Here is a 16,138-nt window from a genome sequence, read left to right on the forward strand (position 1 = left end):
TCTGGGTGGCATAATCTGCGTGTAAACCAAACACACCTAATCCGTCTGCCGTTTGAGTGCGCGAGCAGGGCAAGGGGGCGGCTTGGGTTGGACTCACGGCGTATTGCCCAAGACACGCTTCGTGCGAAGACTAATGCAGTGTTGTAAAGGTCGGCAGCCAACCAGGGGGAGGGCGGTTTCTGATGGGGAGGACGGTTTCTCTGGGCTGGAGATAGCCCTGATTAGTCATTGCTTGGGCACACATGGATGCGGTCACCGGTGCGGTGCATCTGTGCTTGGGTGCGGTGCACCTCTGCCCCTTCTTGTGATGTCGCGTTCATATGGGGGCAGGTGCAGGGCTGGTTGTCTCCTGGCATTGTTGGGCTCCCAGCCTTCCGCAGTTCTCTACTTTTACCCCGCGACCAAAGGTCGTACCGCTCTCCTATAAGGCTGTCATGGCCGCGGCGCCCCGCTCGCGAGAAACTCCCGCCCCAACCCCATCCGCGATGGCGCTGCCCAGGCGGGGTGTCTGGCTGTCTGGGGAGCGGGGCGGGTGTTCGTGCTGTAACGACAATTTCCGGGAGGACCAAACTCCTGTGGTCATTATTCACGCACAACATACCGATATAGTCGTATAGTTTGACGCACAAGTCTGCAGCCATGTCGCTGTTCGGCGATTTGCCCCCGCCAAAGCAGCGCGCGGCTCCAGTTAAAGCTGAAAACGTCTTGGACAAAGAGTATAAACCACGTGCAGTTTCACCAGAGGACCTTAGGCAAAGAGACACTGCTTCTCCAGAGGATGACGACGGCCCGGATGCAAAACGGCGCAGAGTTGACGCTAATGATGTTGCTGATGGGGCGGGTACAGGCCTTTCCGGCGACCAGGCAAGTGGCAACGTCAAGAGCAGCTTAAAACGCTGCAGACAGTGTCCTTAAGTCGTGTTTGGGTGTCACTATTATGGGCGGGCGACGCCCAAGGTCGCTGCGCGCATGCCGCGCTGCGTACGAATCATGTGCACTGTGGAGCGCGTTGGGTCTGTGACACGGATACAGTTGAAGGGGCCTGCAGCCGCTGCCGCTGGCGCCCCGGGGGCCCTGATGCGCTGTTGCGCGGGCGTGCGGGTCGTGCGCGCGTGCCACCCTTGCTCGGCGGTTCACCAGGCACTAGCTCACCATGGCGCCATGCCCCCAGCTCTGCCTAGTCACTGACAACCACCGCACACGCACACCCAACACCCACACGTGCACCGCGCTTTCCGCCCGGCATCCAGCGCGCCGCCCACACCACCCCCATGCGCCCCGCACTCGCGCATGTGTGTCCCAGCCAGGTGTCGGCGGCACTGGTGAAGATCGGCGGCCACATCGCCAACCCGGACAAGTTTGTGAAGGCGGCGGGCCTGCTGCGGCAGCTCATAGATGGTGGTGCGGCGGGCCGGCAGCACCGAGAGCTGTTGTTTGAGGTGATCAAGGTGAGGCCGGGGTGGGCGGGTGGCAGCTGGGACGGTACATTGGCACAACACACACACACACACACACACACACACACACACACACACACACACACACACACACACACACACACACACACACACACACACACACACACAGACACACACACACACACACACAGACACACACATGCACACACACACACACACACACACACACACACACACACACACACACACACACACACATGCACACACAAATATACACACATGCGTTGACCGTTTCTCGTGTTTCCCCTGACACACACGGGCCCTCCCCAGGCGGCCTTCTCCGACCTGGACGCCGCCAGCGACCCCGGCCTGCGCCGCGACTACATGCGGCTGTGCCACAGCCTGGACAAGCGGCAGGCGGCGGAGCCGGGCCTGTTCAGCCGGCCCCAGCGGGCGCAGCTGGAGGTGTACCGCGTGCTGGGCTTCACGCAGAACGAAATGCACACAGACGACTCGTTCGTCTTCAACAAGGTCAGCGGGGCGAAGTCATTTGAGCGCGCGGTGGGAGTGCAGGACAGCCGCTGAGGGCATAGGTTGGGATGGAGGGTGAGTGGGGTGGAGACTAGAGAGGTCTACGTGCGGGTACGGCGCGCGAGTGCGAGGGGTCTCGAGGGTCGCCGCTGCGTCTACGGTTTGACACGTGTGTGTTCTCACTCCAAGTACCGCGTCCCACCAAGTCCCATTTATGCGCTTGTAAATCCACATGCCACACTCGTACACACTCCGCTCCACACACTCCTTCACACCTACGCCCAGGTTCTGGGTCGCATCAAGGAGGCGGTGGAGGCGCTGCCGCCCGCGGACGAGGCCGACGAGGAGGCGCAGGCCGAGCTGCAGGCGGGCGACGACAGCGACAGCGAGCCCGGCGCCGAGGAGGAGGAGGCTGGTGGCGGCAGCGGCGGCGGCGGCAACAAGCGGCCGGAGGTGAAGCAGGAGCAGGACCAGGAAGGGGGCGCGGGAGCGGCTGGAAGTGACGAAGTGCCGGCGGCGGTCGGGCCCGATGCGGCTGCGCCGCAGCTTCCGCAGGAGCCGGAAGCGCGTGAGGAGCCAGGCGCAGGCGCGGGCAGCGAAGAGGACGTGGAGGCAGATCCCTTTGGGTTGGACTCGCTGCTGCCAGCTCCCAAGAAGAAGCCGGCGCCGGCGCCGCCTCCGCCGCCGCCGCCGCCGGCCGCAGCGCAGGCAGCGGCAGCGGCGGCGCGCGGTGGCCCCGGCGAGGAGGGCGCTGGCGGTGGCAAGGGTCGGTCCAAGGTGTGGAGCGCGGCCCAGTGCCTGGTGATGCGGCGGCAGGCGTTCGTGGAGTGCCTCATCACCGCAAAGTGCGTGCGTGTCGGGGGGACCAGGGTCGGGGCTATGGCCGGCCGATGGGAATGTGGGGCTCGTGTAATCTGCAGGCCGCGGGCCGTGTGTGGACGGCGCGAGAGTACTGGGTGCATCGTGGAAACAAGAGCACGAGGGTGGGCCATGACGGCCGCGGTCGCCGGAGAATGCGGCCACCAGGCCAGGCTTTCGCCACCGCCCACATACACTTGTGCCGCTTCAACCAGCTCCCACCCACCTGTCCATCTGCTCCCTCACCCTCATCGCACCTACACACTTCCCTGCCCACCGCTCCGCTCCGCCAGGTCGCTCCACAAGCTGCAGTGGGCTCGCACCAGTGTGGAGCTGCTGGTGGAGCACTTCAACAAGCACCGCGACAGGTTCACGGGGCAGCAGCAGCTGGCCATTGACGAGGTGCGAGGGCGGGCGAGCGCGTGTGGGGAGGGCGGGGGCCGGCATAGCCCAGACCAGCGAACTGGGCTCCATTGTGGATGCGTTTTGTTTAGCAGGTGCATATGGTCTGTGCAGGTAGCTGATGCGATATTATCGTGCTGGGAATGGGTGGAATGGCATCGACAGGTGCTGTGCAGAGCGTTCCTGCTCACGCCGCCATACACACGGGATCAGCGCGGGAACAGGTCGCAGCCGTGCCTACCGTCTCCGGATCCTGTGTCTCACGGCCTTGCCGTCCCCCTCCCCCTCCCCCTCCTCCGCCTCCGCCTCCGCCTCCGCAGATGGTGCGCTTCGTGCGCGACAGCCGCAAGGCCCGCGCCGCCGGCCCCTCCAGCAAGGAGCTCAATCGCGACACCACCTCCTTTGAGCGCGCGCGCAGCGAGTGGAGCCGCGCCAAGGTGTCGGCGCGCGGCAAGGTGGGCGCGCAGGGCGACGCCAAGGCCAACAACTGGCTGGGATGAGGCGATGGGTTGGGGGCTGGAGAGTGGAGGTGAAGGCTGCGGCAGGTGTAGGGTGGGCTGGCGGAGGCAGGTGGTGTGCGGCCGAGCAGTGAAGCCCGATTCAGGCAGCGGATTGGGCCAGACACGAGACACTCGTGGACAACAGCCAGGCAGCGATGAAGGAAGGCGTGCTGCGGTGCTGGGTTGGGGATCGAGGTTCGGGGCAGGTGGGCGGAGGGATGCGTGGTGGGGGCAAGTTGTCTGCAGTACTGCGTTGTCGTCAGTGTGGTATTGCAGGACATGCGCCCTGTGTGAAGTGCATGGCCATCCAGCTACTGATGGGTGGCACGGACGGTGTGGCTGCTGGTGCTCATTGTAACCGCTGTCCAGGGTGTATTGTTGCTGCCTTGCTGGGCTCTTACCTTGGCTCTTAAAAGGGTGGGTTAGGGAACCGTTAGGAGTGTGGGACCCTCTCTGGACCTATTTAGGACTGACCCACATGACACGCGCCCAGAACCCGGGGACCCCCACCCACCCACGAAACGACGACCAACCCCGACTTGCTCATATCCATATATAACCTTTTTGCAATATTGGTATGGCACATTAGCACAGTGCCTTGCACTCCGGGCACGTCCTCGTGACTCCTTGACAGCGTCCAGGTGGCCGGTGCTGCAACAGCTCCATGAATTGCCGCTCGTGCAACTACCCGGTGCCGTCCTGTGTGGCCGGCACCACCCCGACCTCGCAGGCCCTACCACCTGGCCACATATGCCAGTACGGTAACGCCACCACTGAACCGTGGCGCATACCCGCCCCGTCATTCCACACTTTGTCGCTCCCTGCGCAACAGCCGCAACTACCAACAACGCGTGCGCCTTGCCGCGCCAGGCCGCGCCTACAACTGACCTGGGAGGGCGCTAGCAGGAATGACCGTGAAACGCGGACGTAGAGGTCGCATCGGCACCTGGGCCTCCCCTCCTGTTCCTCCTGATCCTATCCTTGCTCCTTTGCTCCTGCACCTACTCCACCTGTTCTGCTCCTTGTCGCCGCCTGCTCCCCTCATCGCCACCTGCCTGCTCGCACCCTGATGTCTGTGGTCCTGCACAGGGTCCCACGCCGCCTCCCTACACCGTGTTGAAGTGCAGAACCAGCTCGCGCATCACCTCAAAGCCCTTGCGGAAGTCCGACAGCAGCGCGTACCTGTGTGTGAGTACGGCATGTGGGCGCGGCAGTTTGGGGCAGGGAGACAGGGTTAAGGGGGCGGGGTATGTTTGAAGGACGGCGGGTGGGGTACAGGGGGTCGCATCTGGCGGGTCCGGTGGCGGGGTGGGCGTAGGGTGTCGGGTGGCACACAGCACTGCGGCACAAGCGGCAGGCACTGTGGGACGCCACCGCACCCGCACACGCGCACACTCACTCGTCGTTGGCGTGGTAGGTGGCCATGCGGCCGAAGCCAATGCATTGCACTGCGCCGGGCCGCAGGTAGGGTCGCAGACACATGGGGCAGGGGCACACAATCGTTAGACTGGGGTACAGCAAATCAATAGAACATTGGTGGTGACCAGTTCCGGCACACCAGCACCAGCAGGATGCGAGCCAGCCGGCTCCCTTGTCCTACCGGGTTTTTCCTGGACTGTGTGCCGTGCACAGTGTGCGGCCATTGCCACTGCCCCCCCCCCTTCCAGGCCCCTCGCAATAGGCAGCGCGACACCACCCTGACACAGCACAGCTGGACACACAGCTGGCCACACACTCCATCCTATGCTGCTACCCAAACGGCCCCGCGCTGTAGCAGGGAGCCCTTGGCCGCAGACGCATCCGCTGCGCCACTGCCTCCACTGCCGCCAGTCTGCGCTGCCGCCGCCCACTTCTCCCACGCCCTGCTCACCGTCATAGCCCGCCTCCTGCAGCTCCCGGATGCAGGGCAGGGAGCCGGTGATGGCGTAGGGCTTGCAGTAGCCGTACACCTGGTGGCGGGTGGCGGGTGGGTGGGCAGGGCAGCCGGCGAGGGGAAGCCGTGTAAGCAACACGCGCGACGGCATGGATCACCTTGGTAAACCCGCACTACCCCTTGTTTCCCTTGCAGTCCCGTGCTTCGCCTGCGGAGCCAAGGTCTGCACAGGTCAAACGTGATGCCGCACGACGCCAAGTACACGTGCTGTGTGTTTAGCAGTGCCAGGAGAGTATACCTTGGAGAAGGCGCTCGTCATGGCGTTGAAGCCTGCGCGCATTGGGAGGAGGGCATCGGCGTGTTGGCGAGGTGTGGCGGGGACCGGGGGAGACACGTGCACGCTCACACACTGGATACGGTATTATCACAACCAACATTGCAACCGAACCTAGTATGTCCACTTCTCGTTTGTGCCGGCCCTGTCCACCCAACTACGTCAGATCCATTTGCGGACTCGTCCCTTGCCTGCCCCGGTACCGGCATTGCCGCCCGCCCGCCTCACTCACCCACTGTGTCCAGGTTGCAGGCAATGCCCTTGGCGTACGAGTCAAAGAAGGTGAGCTCCACTTTGCCGCGCAGGCCCTCATCCGGCAGCACGTACCTACGGGAGGGAGGGGCACACGTGTGTGTCCCGTGTGTGCGTGCGTGTCGACCTCCCCGCCCTCCCCTGCACGTCGGCCTCGATGCACACCGTGCCTCACTTGGAGCAGGGCCCCTGTGTGGGCAGCGCCTCCAGCGCCCCCGAGCTGGCGCTGTTGAGGTCATCCGCGTAGGAGCGCAGTTTGTCCATCACCTGGAGGGGGTTACATTCATGATTAGCTAAAAAATGGTAGACGGTTTGGGGGAACAGGGGAGGAGGGGCGTTTGGGGCGTGGTGGGTGGCGGTGGCGCTGGTGATGATGTGGTGGCGGCGGCCGGAATGATAGATGGCCAGGAAGAGGTAAAGGCGGCGGCGGAGGAAGAGGTGGAAGACGATAGCAACTGCTCCGTCGCTTGCGACTTCCATTCTAGCGGCATCAGCCCCCGCAGGCCGGGCGAGTGGCGCGGCGCCCCACCTGCTGCACGTCGTAGAAGGGTGTGATGCGGCAGTCGCCACAGATGGTGGCCTCGCCGGGGATCTGGTTGATGGAGCCGCCTGGTCGGGGGGGGGGGTTCATTCATGATTAATCATGATTAGTCAAAAAGGCACATGATGGCGGTGTTGCAATAGGCACAGGCGATAGTTCATGAAAAACGGCGAACGAGCTCAGTGTGAGCGGTGGTAGTGCTCACAGGTGTCTGCCTTGAGCCCCACCACTGGCCCCGGGGCTCATAACAGCGGCTGGCCCGGCCCGCCTCCCCCGCAGCACGCACCCGGGTAGCTCCACTGCGTGGGCTTCATGGTGGAGGGCGTGGCGAAGCCGTACCTGGCAACAGCAAGGGTGGTTACATTCATGATTTATTAGGGGCAGGGGGCGCAGGGGTAACCATACATGTACCGTACATGACGGGCGGGGTTGGAAGGTTGGCAAAGGTCCGCATGAATGGAACAGGTACCGACCGGACTCACAGCGCGCTTAGCGCAACCAGGTGCAGCAGCCGACTCGGCAGCACCGTATGACACCCAGCCAGGAACGCACGAAATGTGTCCTCCACAACACGCCCGCCCGACCCCACATGTGCCTGCCGCCACCCACTCCCTCCTCCTTCCCCTGCCTCACCGCTCCTCCTCCGGGTGCGGCGGGAAGTCCGCGTAGAAGCGCTGCTGCATGTAGGCCAGCGAGCTCATGGCCAGCTCCAGCGGGTTGATGGACTTGTGCGGCAGGCCGCTGTGGAACATCTTGCCCTTGGCCTGGTGTTGAGGGTGCGTGGGTGCGGTGTAAGTGAGAGCGAGAGGGTGAAGTGAAGGTATATGTGTGCGAGTTGAGTACGGTATTGCGTACAGTAGATGCCCGCGCGCCCGCCCGCCCACCCTCGGAGCACTGGACTCGCCCACACCTTGAGCGACCAGGCCACAATGCCACCCGTGCCGATGCACGGCTGCGAGTCAGCCACGTCCACCCTGCGTGTCGGGTTGGGCAGCGCGTGAAGGGGCTGCTGTCATGCAAGCTGACGATGCTCAATCTCACAACCACCACTGCACGGCGCCCTCGCGCCACCACCGACGCAGCCTACACTGTATTGCGTCCTCGCCTCCGCGTTGCGCTCCACATTGCCCCATCCATTGCCCTCCCTCCACGTTGCGCTCCACATTGCCCCATCCATTGCCCTCCCTCCACGTTGCGCTCCACAGTCCCCTCCACGAACCTACCCACCCACCCAACCCAACCACCCACCCACCCACCCAACCAACCCACCCAGCCACTCAACCACCCCCGCCCCCTCCACGCACCAGTACAGCGGCCCGGCCTTGAGGTTGTCCAGCTCGCCACGTGCCACCATCTCGTCAATGCCGATGCCCAGGATCTGCACGTCCCGGGTGCGGGGCACGGGTGCAGGGGTCAGCAGCAGCAGCTCTGGGCCGCATTGGGTACCCTCGCACGGGCCTGCGTTGCCCCTCTTCCCCCATCCACCCCGCAACGCCCTCCGCACCACCCTTCACCATCTGACAGCACCTTGCACTGCAGCCCAGCGAACTTGGGGTTTGGTATCCTAACCACCACGCCTAACCACCCTCCACTCTTTGCCTCTCCCCCATCCCGGCCCCGCCTGCGGCCCCAACCTTGCTGTTCTCCTCGTTGGCGATGTACACCCCCACGATGGTGCGCTTCAGCTTGGGCCGCCGCTCGGCCAGCTGCCTGCGGGTGCGGTGGCGGGGCAGCGGCGCAGGTGTGCACGGGGCAAGGGCGTGAAGGGTGGCGTGAGCGCAGTGGGGGCAGCTGCGGGGTGTGCCGGGTGCGGCAGGTTGGCTTGTTGGGCCACGCGCCACTGCAAGGACCCCAGGCCAGCCTCCTCCACATGCGCCCGGCAACAGAGCATCAGTGTTCACGGACCGGCAACAGCGCACGTATCATTCATTCCGCATGTCACACATGTCCCACGTCAGCCCACCCACCCACCTGAAGAACTCAGTCACCAGGGCCACGTGACCCAGGCAGTCTGCGCGCGGGGTGAGGGGTCAAGGAGCGTGGGGCATGAGAGCATCAAGCGGGACCTCGGCTGCACGGCACGGCACGGCCGCTGCCACGCGCAATCCCTGCCCCTGCCTCCCGTCCTCCCCTTTCCAACCAGCCCCCTTCGAGCTAGCCCCCCTGCCCGGCCCTACCCGTGGTGCCGCGGCCGCGCAGCTTGTCCCCGTCAATGGACAGCGAGAAGGGGTCGAACGTCCACGTGTCTGGGTTGGCAGTCACCTGCGGCGCGGCACACAGCAAGCCATGCGCGACATTGGCGCCGAGACCCACAGCGCCTCACCCCTCGTTGGGGGCCGCTCTTGCTGTACCCTGCGCGGCTCAGCCCTGACGAGGCCGGGCACCCAGCAGCCCAACAGCCCAATAGCCAATCCCCACGCCCCCACGCCATGCGCGACCACCATGCGCCATACGATGCACACCGTCATGACATTACTTCCAGCCGCCCAGCCGCTGACGCACCAGCCGCCGACGCCCCAGCCGCCCACCCACGCACCACACCCCTTGCTGCAGTTGCCGTACCACTGTCCACCCCTCCCACGCCACTCCTGCGTCTACCGCCCCGCCGCCAGCCCGCCACGCACCACGTCCATGTGGCAGCCCACGAAGCTCATTATGCCGCCGTCGTGCTCGCCGGGATACTGCGGGGGGGGGGTGCAGGCCGGTGGCGCGGCGTGTGAGGCGGCGGTGTGAGAGGCTCAGCTCTTGGGCTGGACCGGGGTTGCAGAGGGCGGTTGAAGTGAAACGGCAAGGGGGCCGGTGGGCCCGGGAACGTAGGCGGGGGCGATTGGGACGGCCCTTCGCCTGCCGCCCGGCATACGCAGGTCGGTCCTTCAGCCCACACCGCTGCCCGCTGCTGTCACCGACTGCCTCCCGCCGCCTCCATCACACCACGTGCCCAAATCACGGTCCTCACCGTCCCCACGCGTGGTCCCCCCCCCCCCACGCTCCCCCTCCCCCAACCCACTGCGCAGCCCTCACCTCCACCACTATGTTGCCGCGGCCCTCCACGTAGGAGATGCGGCGGATGCGCAGCGGCCCACCATTTTCCTGGCTTAGAGGCTGAAGCACCTCCAACACGTGCCGGGCAGCTACGTGGTGGGTAGTCGGTGGGTGGGGTTGGAGACGCGGAGGGCCGAGGGTTTAAGCGCGTAGGGGGTCGTAAGAGTTTGCTGCGTTGACCCGCACCTTCGCCCGCCCTGCCGCCCCATAGGTGTAAAGCACGCCTGAACATTAAAGTGCAGTGCCCCCTCGAAAAGGCTGCGTAACTTCCGCAGTCCGCACGATCGCGCCTGGGGTTTACACGTCGCATACCTCCAGCGCCGATGTGCCCACCCCCTTAACCCCTCGCATACCTCGGTCTTCCTTGGGAACAAATTCGGGTGGGTTGTTTTGCAGGTGCTTGCTCTCCCCTATGAGCTTGCCGAGGAGGTCGACAAATTTCTCATCGTCCAGCTCGATGCCCTCAATCGGCATGCTTGTAGATGATCTAGAAATAAAGGTAGTGCTAGGGGCTAAAAGGGCGCCGGTGTCAAGTGGAGTGGTCAGAGCTGACGGTGCCGGGACTGAGGCGGTCGCCGGTTGGCTTGCGACTGCAGAAAGGAGTGGCAGCGTGGCAGAGTGAAGTAGTACACGTCGGCTAATTGAGCTAGCAATTGAAGAATCGGTGCCGCTTCGCTGTGGGGGATGAATCGGTCGCCGAAATAGGCGGACTGTCGTCGCTCTCTCGCTCTCACTCTCAAGTCGCACGCTTGTTAACTGCTTTGCCCTGCGCATGTATTTTTATTTGAGTATATGAGACTAGTGGGCGCTGAGGGGATGCATAATACCGCCATTATTATGAGTCTAACGACAACAAGGGTTTTTGAACGTCCAAATTGTGCGCCAGTCCGGAGTCCGCATGCGGCCCTTTGTTGAAACTGTACGCTTACTCAGCAAACCGCCAGTGTGCAGTTTCGGAGAGAACGCACAAAGACTGGCTCAGAAGTCATGCTGCCGACATGTCCCGACATTCCACAACCCTTCACTAGTAACAACCAGTTACACGCACACAGCTTGCTCAGTGAGACTGTTTTTCACTCAACAACTATGCGCAGCAGCGGCACTACCCATCCTGCGCGACTCTCTGCTGCCGCGTGCAGTACCTTCCCTTTTGTCCCTACACGCACAGCGCCAGTGGCGCATCCAGCAAGTCGGTATCAGCTCACCGCAACATGGATGGGCAATAGAGTATGCAATGCATGCCCAGCAGACGGCTGCACAGCCTCCAGTCTCAGACCATTCGACACCGATTCGAGCTTGCAAAATCCAGGCACATGTGGACTGTTATATGGATGAGGTAGTCACTCATTGGAACTTGCCCGTCTTGCGCTATGCTGTCACACACATATTATGTCAGCTTCGTGCCTTGCCCACTCTCAGTCCTGGCGCTCACGGTCCAGCATGCCGGCCACGCGGTTGCGCACCGCAGCCGGGCGCGGCGGGCCGCTGCCCGGCGCGCCGCCGCTGCCGTCGCCACCCATTCCGGGCAACCGCATGCCCATGATCAGCTGCTGCAGACCGCGGCCCAGACCCGGCTCCGCCTCCGCCTGCAGCGCGCGGGGCCGCGTGCAAGGTCAGGTACCGTGCGAATCCCAGGGTTCCAACTTTGACACGGGCGGCAGCACCCGGTGCAGCAAGGACGTAGCCCGCACATGCCCCCCGCTCCTCACCTGGCCCTCCATCCAGCTGCCGCCGTCCTCGACCACGTCCGCGTCCACCCGGGGCAGGTGGAAGGCGGGCGAGGGTGGCCGCGGCGTGCCAGCCGGCGTGCGCTGCTGATGGCGCCAGCGCGCGGCCTGGGGCGGCAGGTCCAGCGACTGCGCCACAAGTGACGTCACCTGCGGGCACAGCCGGCACAGACAGGATATGGGAACAGGCACTGATCCGCAACAGCACATGCTGCAATGCATGGGGGAGTCAGGAGATGCGGTGCGGCGCTAAGTAATTGAAACAGCTAGCACAGCAGCTGATACGCTACTGGTGGAGCGGCGTTGCAGTTCGTGACAGCCGACGCACCAGGCTCTCCGCCAGGCGCGGAATTTGCTGCAGACCGCCCTCAAACGGGTTGGCTGCGGGTGCTGGGGCGGCCGGGGCTGGCTCCGGCTCGGCAGCCGCGGCCAGCGGCTGCGCCGGCTGCTGCTGCGGGTACATGGGCAGGCCGCGCGCATTGAGCGGCACACCAGTGGGCGAGAAGCCCGCAGCACCGGCACCAGCTGCTGGGGTGTTAGTTGGCTGTGCCGGCGGTGCAGCGCCAAGAGCGCTGGCGCCCAGGATGTTGTTGTGCACGGCGGCGGCGGAGCCGCCCGCCAGAGCTGACATGGCCGACATGGACGCCAGCCGGGCTTGCTTGCGCGCCGCCGCGTTGGCGGCGGCGGCGGCCGCGGCGGAAGCAGCAGTGGCTCCGGCGCCTGAGCCGGCTGGCGCCGCTGGTGCAGGAGCAGCTGCCGCGCTGGGCCGGGCGCTTGGCGCCTGCGGCGGTGGAGCCGCCGAGGCTACGGCGGCGGGCGCAGCCGGCTGCTGCGCGCTGGCCGCAGAGCCGGTCGCCCAAGCGGGCTGAGCAGCACTTGCTGCCATAGGCACAGTCTCGGGCGTGGGCTGGCCGGGAATGGTGCCCGTGAAGATGCTGGGGCCGGAGCCGCGGGCAGACAGCGGCCGGGGGCCGGGCCGGCGGGGCGTAGAGGGCGCGCGCGAGGATATGACGGAGCCGATGCGGTCGCGCGCGGTGGCAGCGGTGGGCGTCGGCGCCGCGTCTGCAGCCGCGGCTGCGGCCATGTTTGCAGCCGCGGCTGCCGCAGCTGCGGCCGCGGGGTCTGGCTTTTGACCAGCGACGGCCTTGGCCTCAGCTGAAGGTTGGGCAGCACGGTTAGGGCGGAGCGTCAGAAGGGAGTTGGTTCGGCCTGGCACCTTGAGGTACGGTAGACTATGCGACACCTGTGCGATCGTGCGTGGTCAACTCACCCATCTCCTCGATAGACTCCAGCACCAGTAGGGACACCTCCACGCGCACCAGCTCCGTCCCGTCCGGCGACTCCACCTGCGTCTGGATCACCAGCTCCTGCGCGTCACCCGCACCGCCCTCGCCCGCCGACTCAGCGCCCGCCGGCACAACGACCGCAGCCTGCGGCTGGGGCAGCTGCTTCGCCCGCGGCGACGGCGACTCAAGGTCCTGGCAAAGCTGCGGGCAGACGATGATGTCGTGGCAGTGCCGACCCACCAGCTCCCGCACCGTCATGGCCGCCACCTGCACCGCCGACCGCAGCGCGTACTCCTTGTGGTTGTCCGCCACCAGCGGCGTGTTAGTGCTGCTGCTGGGGCCGGCGGCGGCGGGGCGCGCGCCCACGCCCAGCGCAGAGGGCGGCACGCGCAGCACACATAGGACCCCGGTGGCGCTCTCCAGCTTGTGGTCTAGGAAGGGCGACTCGGCGGCGGCCTGCAGGCAGAAGACCAAGAGGGCGTTGGCTTGGGTTCAGCGCACAACATATGCTATTTGGTCGCTGCTGTAATTACTACTACTGCGTACAAGTAGGAACCCCGGCTCGTCCAGCTGCCCACTCCGGTTTCCAAGTCCCGCACCTTGACGGCGTCCTCCGCCAGTGTGCTGAGGGCGCTGGCCAGACCCGCCTGCTGCAGCAGCGGCAGCGGCAGAGCAGCCTGGCCGCGGCCCAGAGTGGCGTGGCCTGCGCCCGCGAATGGCAAGGGAGCGGGCGGTGTGTGGGCCCACGGTTTTGACCTCCATTCAGCAGCTGCCCCTGCCTCATCTCACCCACAACACAATAACTATTTGGTGCAGAACCCGGAACGTTGTCTAGTTTTTAAGTCAAGTCTCACCGGGGCACGACAGCAGGCTCATCATGGGCGGGAAAAGGGGGCGTTTGATGTTGCGCAGGTCGCGGCCGTGCCACAGGAACGCGCCGTGCGAGACCTTGAGGATCTCTGGCGCCCTGAGCGTGGATGCAGGCGATAACACAAGGACCTTTCAAGAATCAGCATTTGCACACGCACACGGCACCGCGCTGAAGAAACTCAAGGGATATTGCTACCCCAAGGGCCAGGCAAAGTCCATGCCCCCTGCTGAGCGATCCCGCGCCCCGCACCTGAGTGCCCACAGGGTGGATTGCACGGTGTAGACCAGCGTGTTGTCCGCGATGGCCTGCGCCTGGCCCATGGTCAGCTCCGCACTGGCCCGCGTTAGCACACCCTGCGCAATTACCACCTGCAGCGCACACACACATCCCACGGCACGCAACAGCACGCGCTGGCTTACAAGCAGGTTGCTACGATCTCCAATACGCCACCTCAAGTGTCACGCTACCGTCCGCCGATAGTTTTGGCTTCCCATGCCACTCACCACCAGGTGCGCCACCTCCTCCATGGTGCTGATGAGCGCGTCCGCCGCCTCCAGCCGCCGTGCGCCCTCGAATTCGAATGGCCGCGTCAGGGTGGCGGCCACGAAGTAGCCCTGGCGCCGCAGGTGCCGCACCAGCTGCAGCATCTGCGGGGCAGGACCAAGACGGCGCGGTGGGGCGGGCGAGGCTTTGCGAGGGCAACGGTGTGCGTACAATGCGGTGTACCGTGCTGTGGTTAGGGTGCGCGGGGTTATGCAAGGAGTGGGCCATGGTATCGTATGTGGCGGATGCTGTCTCGGGCAGGGGCCTGCCCCGTGGGCCTGCCCTATGGGCCTGCCGCAAGGAGCACGTCCCGACGCACCATGGGCGCGCCGCCGGGGCTGCCGAAAGCGCTGCCCAGTACGAAAACGGCGCCGGCGTGGCCGTCGGGGCCCGACGAGGTGGCGGCGGCAGCAGTGCCCTGCAGCTGCAGCGGTTCGCTGGCCGCCGCCTGCCCCGCAGCTGCCGGCCCGCTCGCCAGCGTGGCCAGGTCCTCAGGGCTGAGGCTGGCCTCGTCACCCGGGCCTACCTCCAGCGTATGTGCCGCCACGTCCGCGCCCGACAGCACCTTTTGATCGGGAGGGGATCGAAAGCGAGTGCATGCACACGTTGGGTGCATTTACGTTACTCGTATCAGGGACGGCGCAAACCGCAGGCCTACAGGTTCAAGCACAGGGGTGCCACTCACGCGCTTGTCGGAGTCCAGGGCCCAGAACTCGGCTTCCGGCAGCGTGCCAGCCGCTGTGGAAACGAATGCGAGTACAGGGTACCGTAATTGTTATGGTTGAGAGAGTCGGTCAGGTTAGGGCGCCCTGGTGCTCACGAGCACAAGAGGAAAGAAGCAATATTATGGTGCACGTAAGTTCAAGATGCCTGTACGGCCTGCTCTCGTGTCACGGTCCTGCCGCATACTGGCACGTACCAATGAGGCGGTTGACGGCGCTGATCCCGCGCACACCCATGCCGATCACCTTGAGCTGCGCGCGAACCTGTCAGTGGTCAACATCAAGCCTCGTCATTTGCTTGTTAGCGTGCACCCGTGCATCATGAGGTAATCGGCAGCTTACTAAGCTCCACGGCAGCTGGTGGGCAGCGCAGCTGCATCGGTGCGTACCGGCGGCTGTGGATGCGCCAGTGCTTGGGCAGCGCCGCTGCTGGGTTGCTTCATCGCAACCGGATCAGGAACCGACGAGGGCGGCACAGGCTCGGCCGCCTTGGCCACAGCCACTGGCGCTGCAGCCGCGACACTCGCTCCCACGGCTGGCTTTGCCGGCGGGGCCGCAGCTACATCGACAGTCATAGTAGCCGTGAGGCTGGTAGCTGCAGCCATAGGTGCAGCTGTCACCACGTTCGGCTGGATGGGGACTGAGATGGATACCTGCTGGACCGGGGTCGCAGTGACAGCGCTTGTGGTACGCGTGCTGGGCGCTGCCGGGGCCGCTGGCTCGTCACCCTGGCGATAGGCAACGCGGACCACCCGTTGCGAGCGCGCCTGCAGTCGTGCAGCATGCATTTGCAAAGCGTGGAACGGGGAAGGCGGCGACGTGTCGGGGGGCTACCAAGCGCTCCGTGCCGCGAAGCCCCAGGTGCCCAAAGGCAAGTCTGCACGCTCATGACGCACCGCGCATCGCCTCCTGAGGGCTGCAGCATCTCCGTTCAGCAGATGCACAGCGCTCGCAGTCTGGTTCACCGGCGAAGCCCGCACTGGGTGCACCACCTCGACATTTCCGGCTGAGGAAGCAGGGCCAATCAGCGCCCGTGACTTCATCCTAATTATTAGGTTTTCGCGCTAAAATTGATAGGGCTGGCGGCAGGCGGATGGGGAAAACACTCTCAAGCCCTGCGCGCGGACATAGTTCGCTCGTGTTGATGCACTTGTCGACAGCTGTCTTGCTCGCAGACGCTATAAGCTAATACAAGGTACCAGCTGTCTACAACTGCTGGTCGCTAAACAGGGAAGGTG

At 64.8% G+C, this 16,138-nt stretch overlaps 3 protein-coding genes across 3 annotated transcripts; 1 reads left to right on the top strand and 2 right to left on the bottom strand.

The window, feature by feature from the left end:
• The first annotated feature begins 309 nt into the window (after nt 1-309).
• Nucleotides 310-4,079, top strand: CHLRE_02g105450v5 (uncharacterized protein). The gene is made up of 6 exons (XM_001699926.2): nt 310-864; nt 1,308-1,448; nt 1,749-1,949; nt 2,235-2,794; nt 3,101-3,209; nt 3,530-4,079. The coding sequence occupies exons 1-6, from the start codon at nt 640-642 to the stop codon at nt 3,707-3,709; spliced, it is 1,416 nt and encodes a 471-aa protein (XP_001699978.2). The 5' UTR covers nt 310-639; the 3' UTR covers nt 3,710-4,079.
• Nucleotides 4,080-4,260: 181 nt separating this feature from the next.
• CHLRE_02g105500v5 (uncharacterized protein) lies at nt 4,261-10,529 on the bottom strand. The gene is made up of 17 exons (XM_001699704.2): nt 10,105-10,529; nt 9,731-9,840; nt 9,334-9,390; nt 8,887-8,971; nt 8,681-8,720; nt 8,344-8,419; nt 8,014-8,087; nt 7,620-7,683; nt 7,343-7,473; nt 6,996-7,048; nt 6,698-6,777; nt 6,344-6,435; nt 6,149-6,243; nt 5,881-5,912; nt 5,580-5,658; nt 5,109-5,157; nt 4,261-4,891 (listed from the first exon to the last, which is right to left on the bottom strand). Exons 1-17 carry the CDS (start codon nt 10,223-10,225, stop codon nt 4,816-4,818), a joined length of 1,314 nt encoding a protein of 437 aa, XP_001699756.1. The 5' UTR covers nt 10,226-10,529; the 3' UTR covers nt 4,261-4,815.
• A 54-nt stretch (nt 10,530-10,583) lies between these two features.
• On the bottom strand, nt 10,584-16,119 carry CHLRE_02g105550v5 (uncharacterized protein). The gene is made up of 13 exons (XM_043059795.1): nt 15,797-16,119; nt 15,290-15,667; nt 15,098-15,164; nt 14,864-14,916; nt 14,498-14,743; nt 14,139-14,282; nt 13,885-14,003; nt 13,619-13,731; nt 13,364-13,467; nt 12,749-13,220; nt 11,807-12,633; nt 11,461-11,628; nt 10,584-11,337 (listed from the first exon to the last, which is right to left on the bottom strand). The coding sequence occupies exons 1-13, from the start codon at nt 15,941-15,943 to the stop codon at nt 11,167-11,169; spliced, it is 3,009 nt and encodes a 1,002-aa protein (XP_042927429.1). The 5' UTR covers nt 15,944-16,119; the 3' UTR covers nt 10,584-11,166.
• Nucleotides 16,120-16,138: the final 19 nt, after the last annotated feature.

This window comes from Chlamydomonas reinhardtii, chromosome 2, assembly GCF_000002595.2.
Source record: "Chlamydomonas reinhardtii strain CC-503 cw92 mt+ chromosome 2, whole genome shotgun sequence".
Classification (NCBI taxonomy): domain Eukaryota; kingdom Viridiplantae; phylum Chlorophyta; class Chlorophyceae; order Chlamydomonadales; family Chlamydomonadaceae; genus Chlamydomonas; species Chlamydomonas reinhardtii.

Bases quoted from the DNA above. Each gene is read 5' to 3' on its own strand.
- CHLRE_02g105450v5 (XM_001699926.2), top strand. From the start codon at position 640: ATGTCGCTGTTCGGCGATTTGCCCCCGCCAAAGCAGCGCGCGGCTCCA. The intron at 1,449-1,748 runs GTGAGGCCGGGG...GGCCCTCCCCAG, and splicing joins TGTTGTTTGAGGTGATCAAG to GCGGCCTTCTCCGACCTGGA. The intron at 3,210-3,529 runs GTGCGAGGGCGG...CCGCCTCCGCAG, and splicing joins AGCAGCTGGCCATTGACGAG to ATGGTGCGCTTCGTGCGCGA.
- CHLRE_02g105500v5 (XM_001699704.2), bottom strand. From the start codon at position 10,225: ATGCCGATTGAGGGCATCGAGCTGGACGATGAGAAATTTGTCGACCTC. The intron at 8,721-8,886 runs GTAGGGCCGGGC...CCCCGCGCGCAG, and splicing joins GCGCGGCCGCGGCACCACGG to ACTGCCTGGGTCACGTGGCC. The intron at 7,474-7,619 runs GTGTGGGCGAGT...CCTCAACACCAG, and splicing joins TTGTGGCCTGGTCGCTCAAG to GCCAAGGGCAAGATGTTCCA.
- CHLRE_02g105550v5 (XM_043059795.1), bottom strand. From the start codon at position 15,943: ATGAAGTCACGGGCGCTGATTGGCCCTGCTTCCTCAGCCGGAAATGTC. The intron at 14,283-14,497 runs GTGCGTCGGGAC...CCTGCCCCGCAG, and splicing joins GCCCCGGCGGCGCGCCCATG to ATGCTGCAGCTGGTGCGGCA. The intron at 11,338-11,460 runs GTGAGGAGCGGG...CGCGCGCTGCAG, and splicing joins GCAGCTGGATGGAGGGCCAG to GCGGAGGCGGAGCCGGGTCT.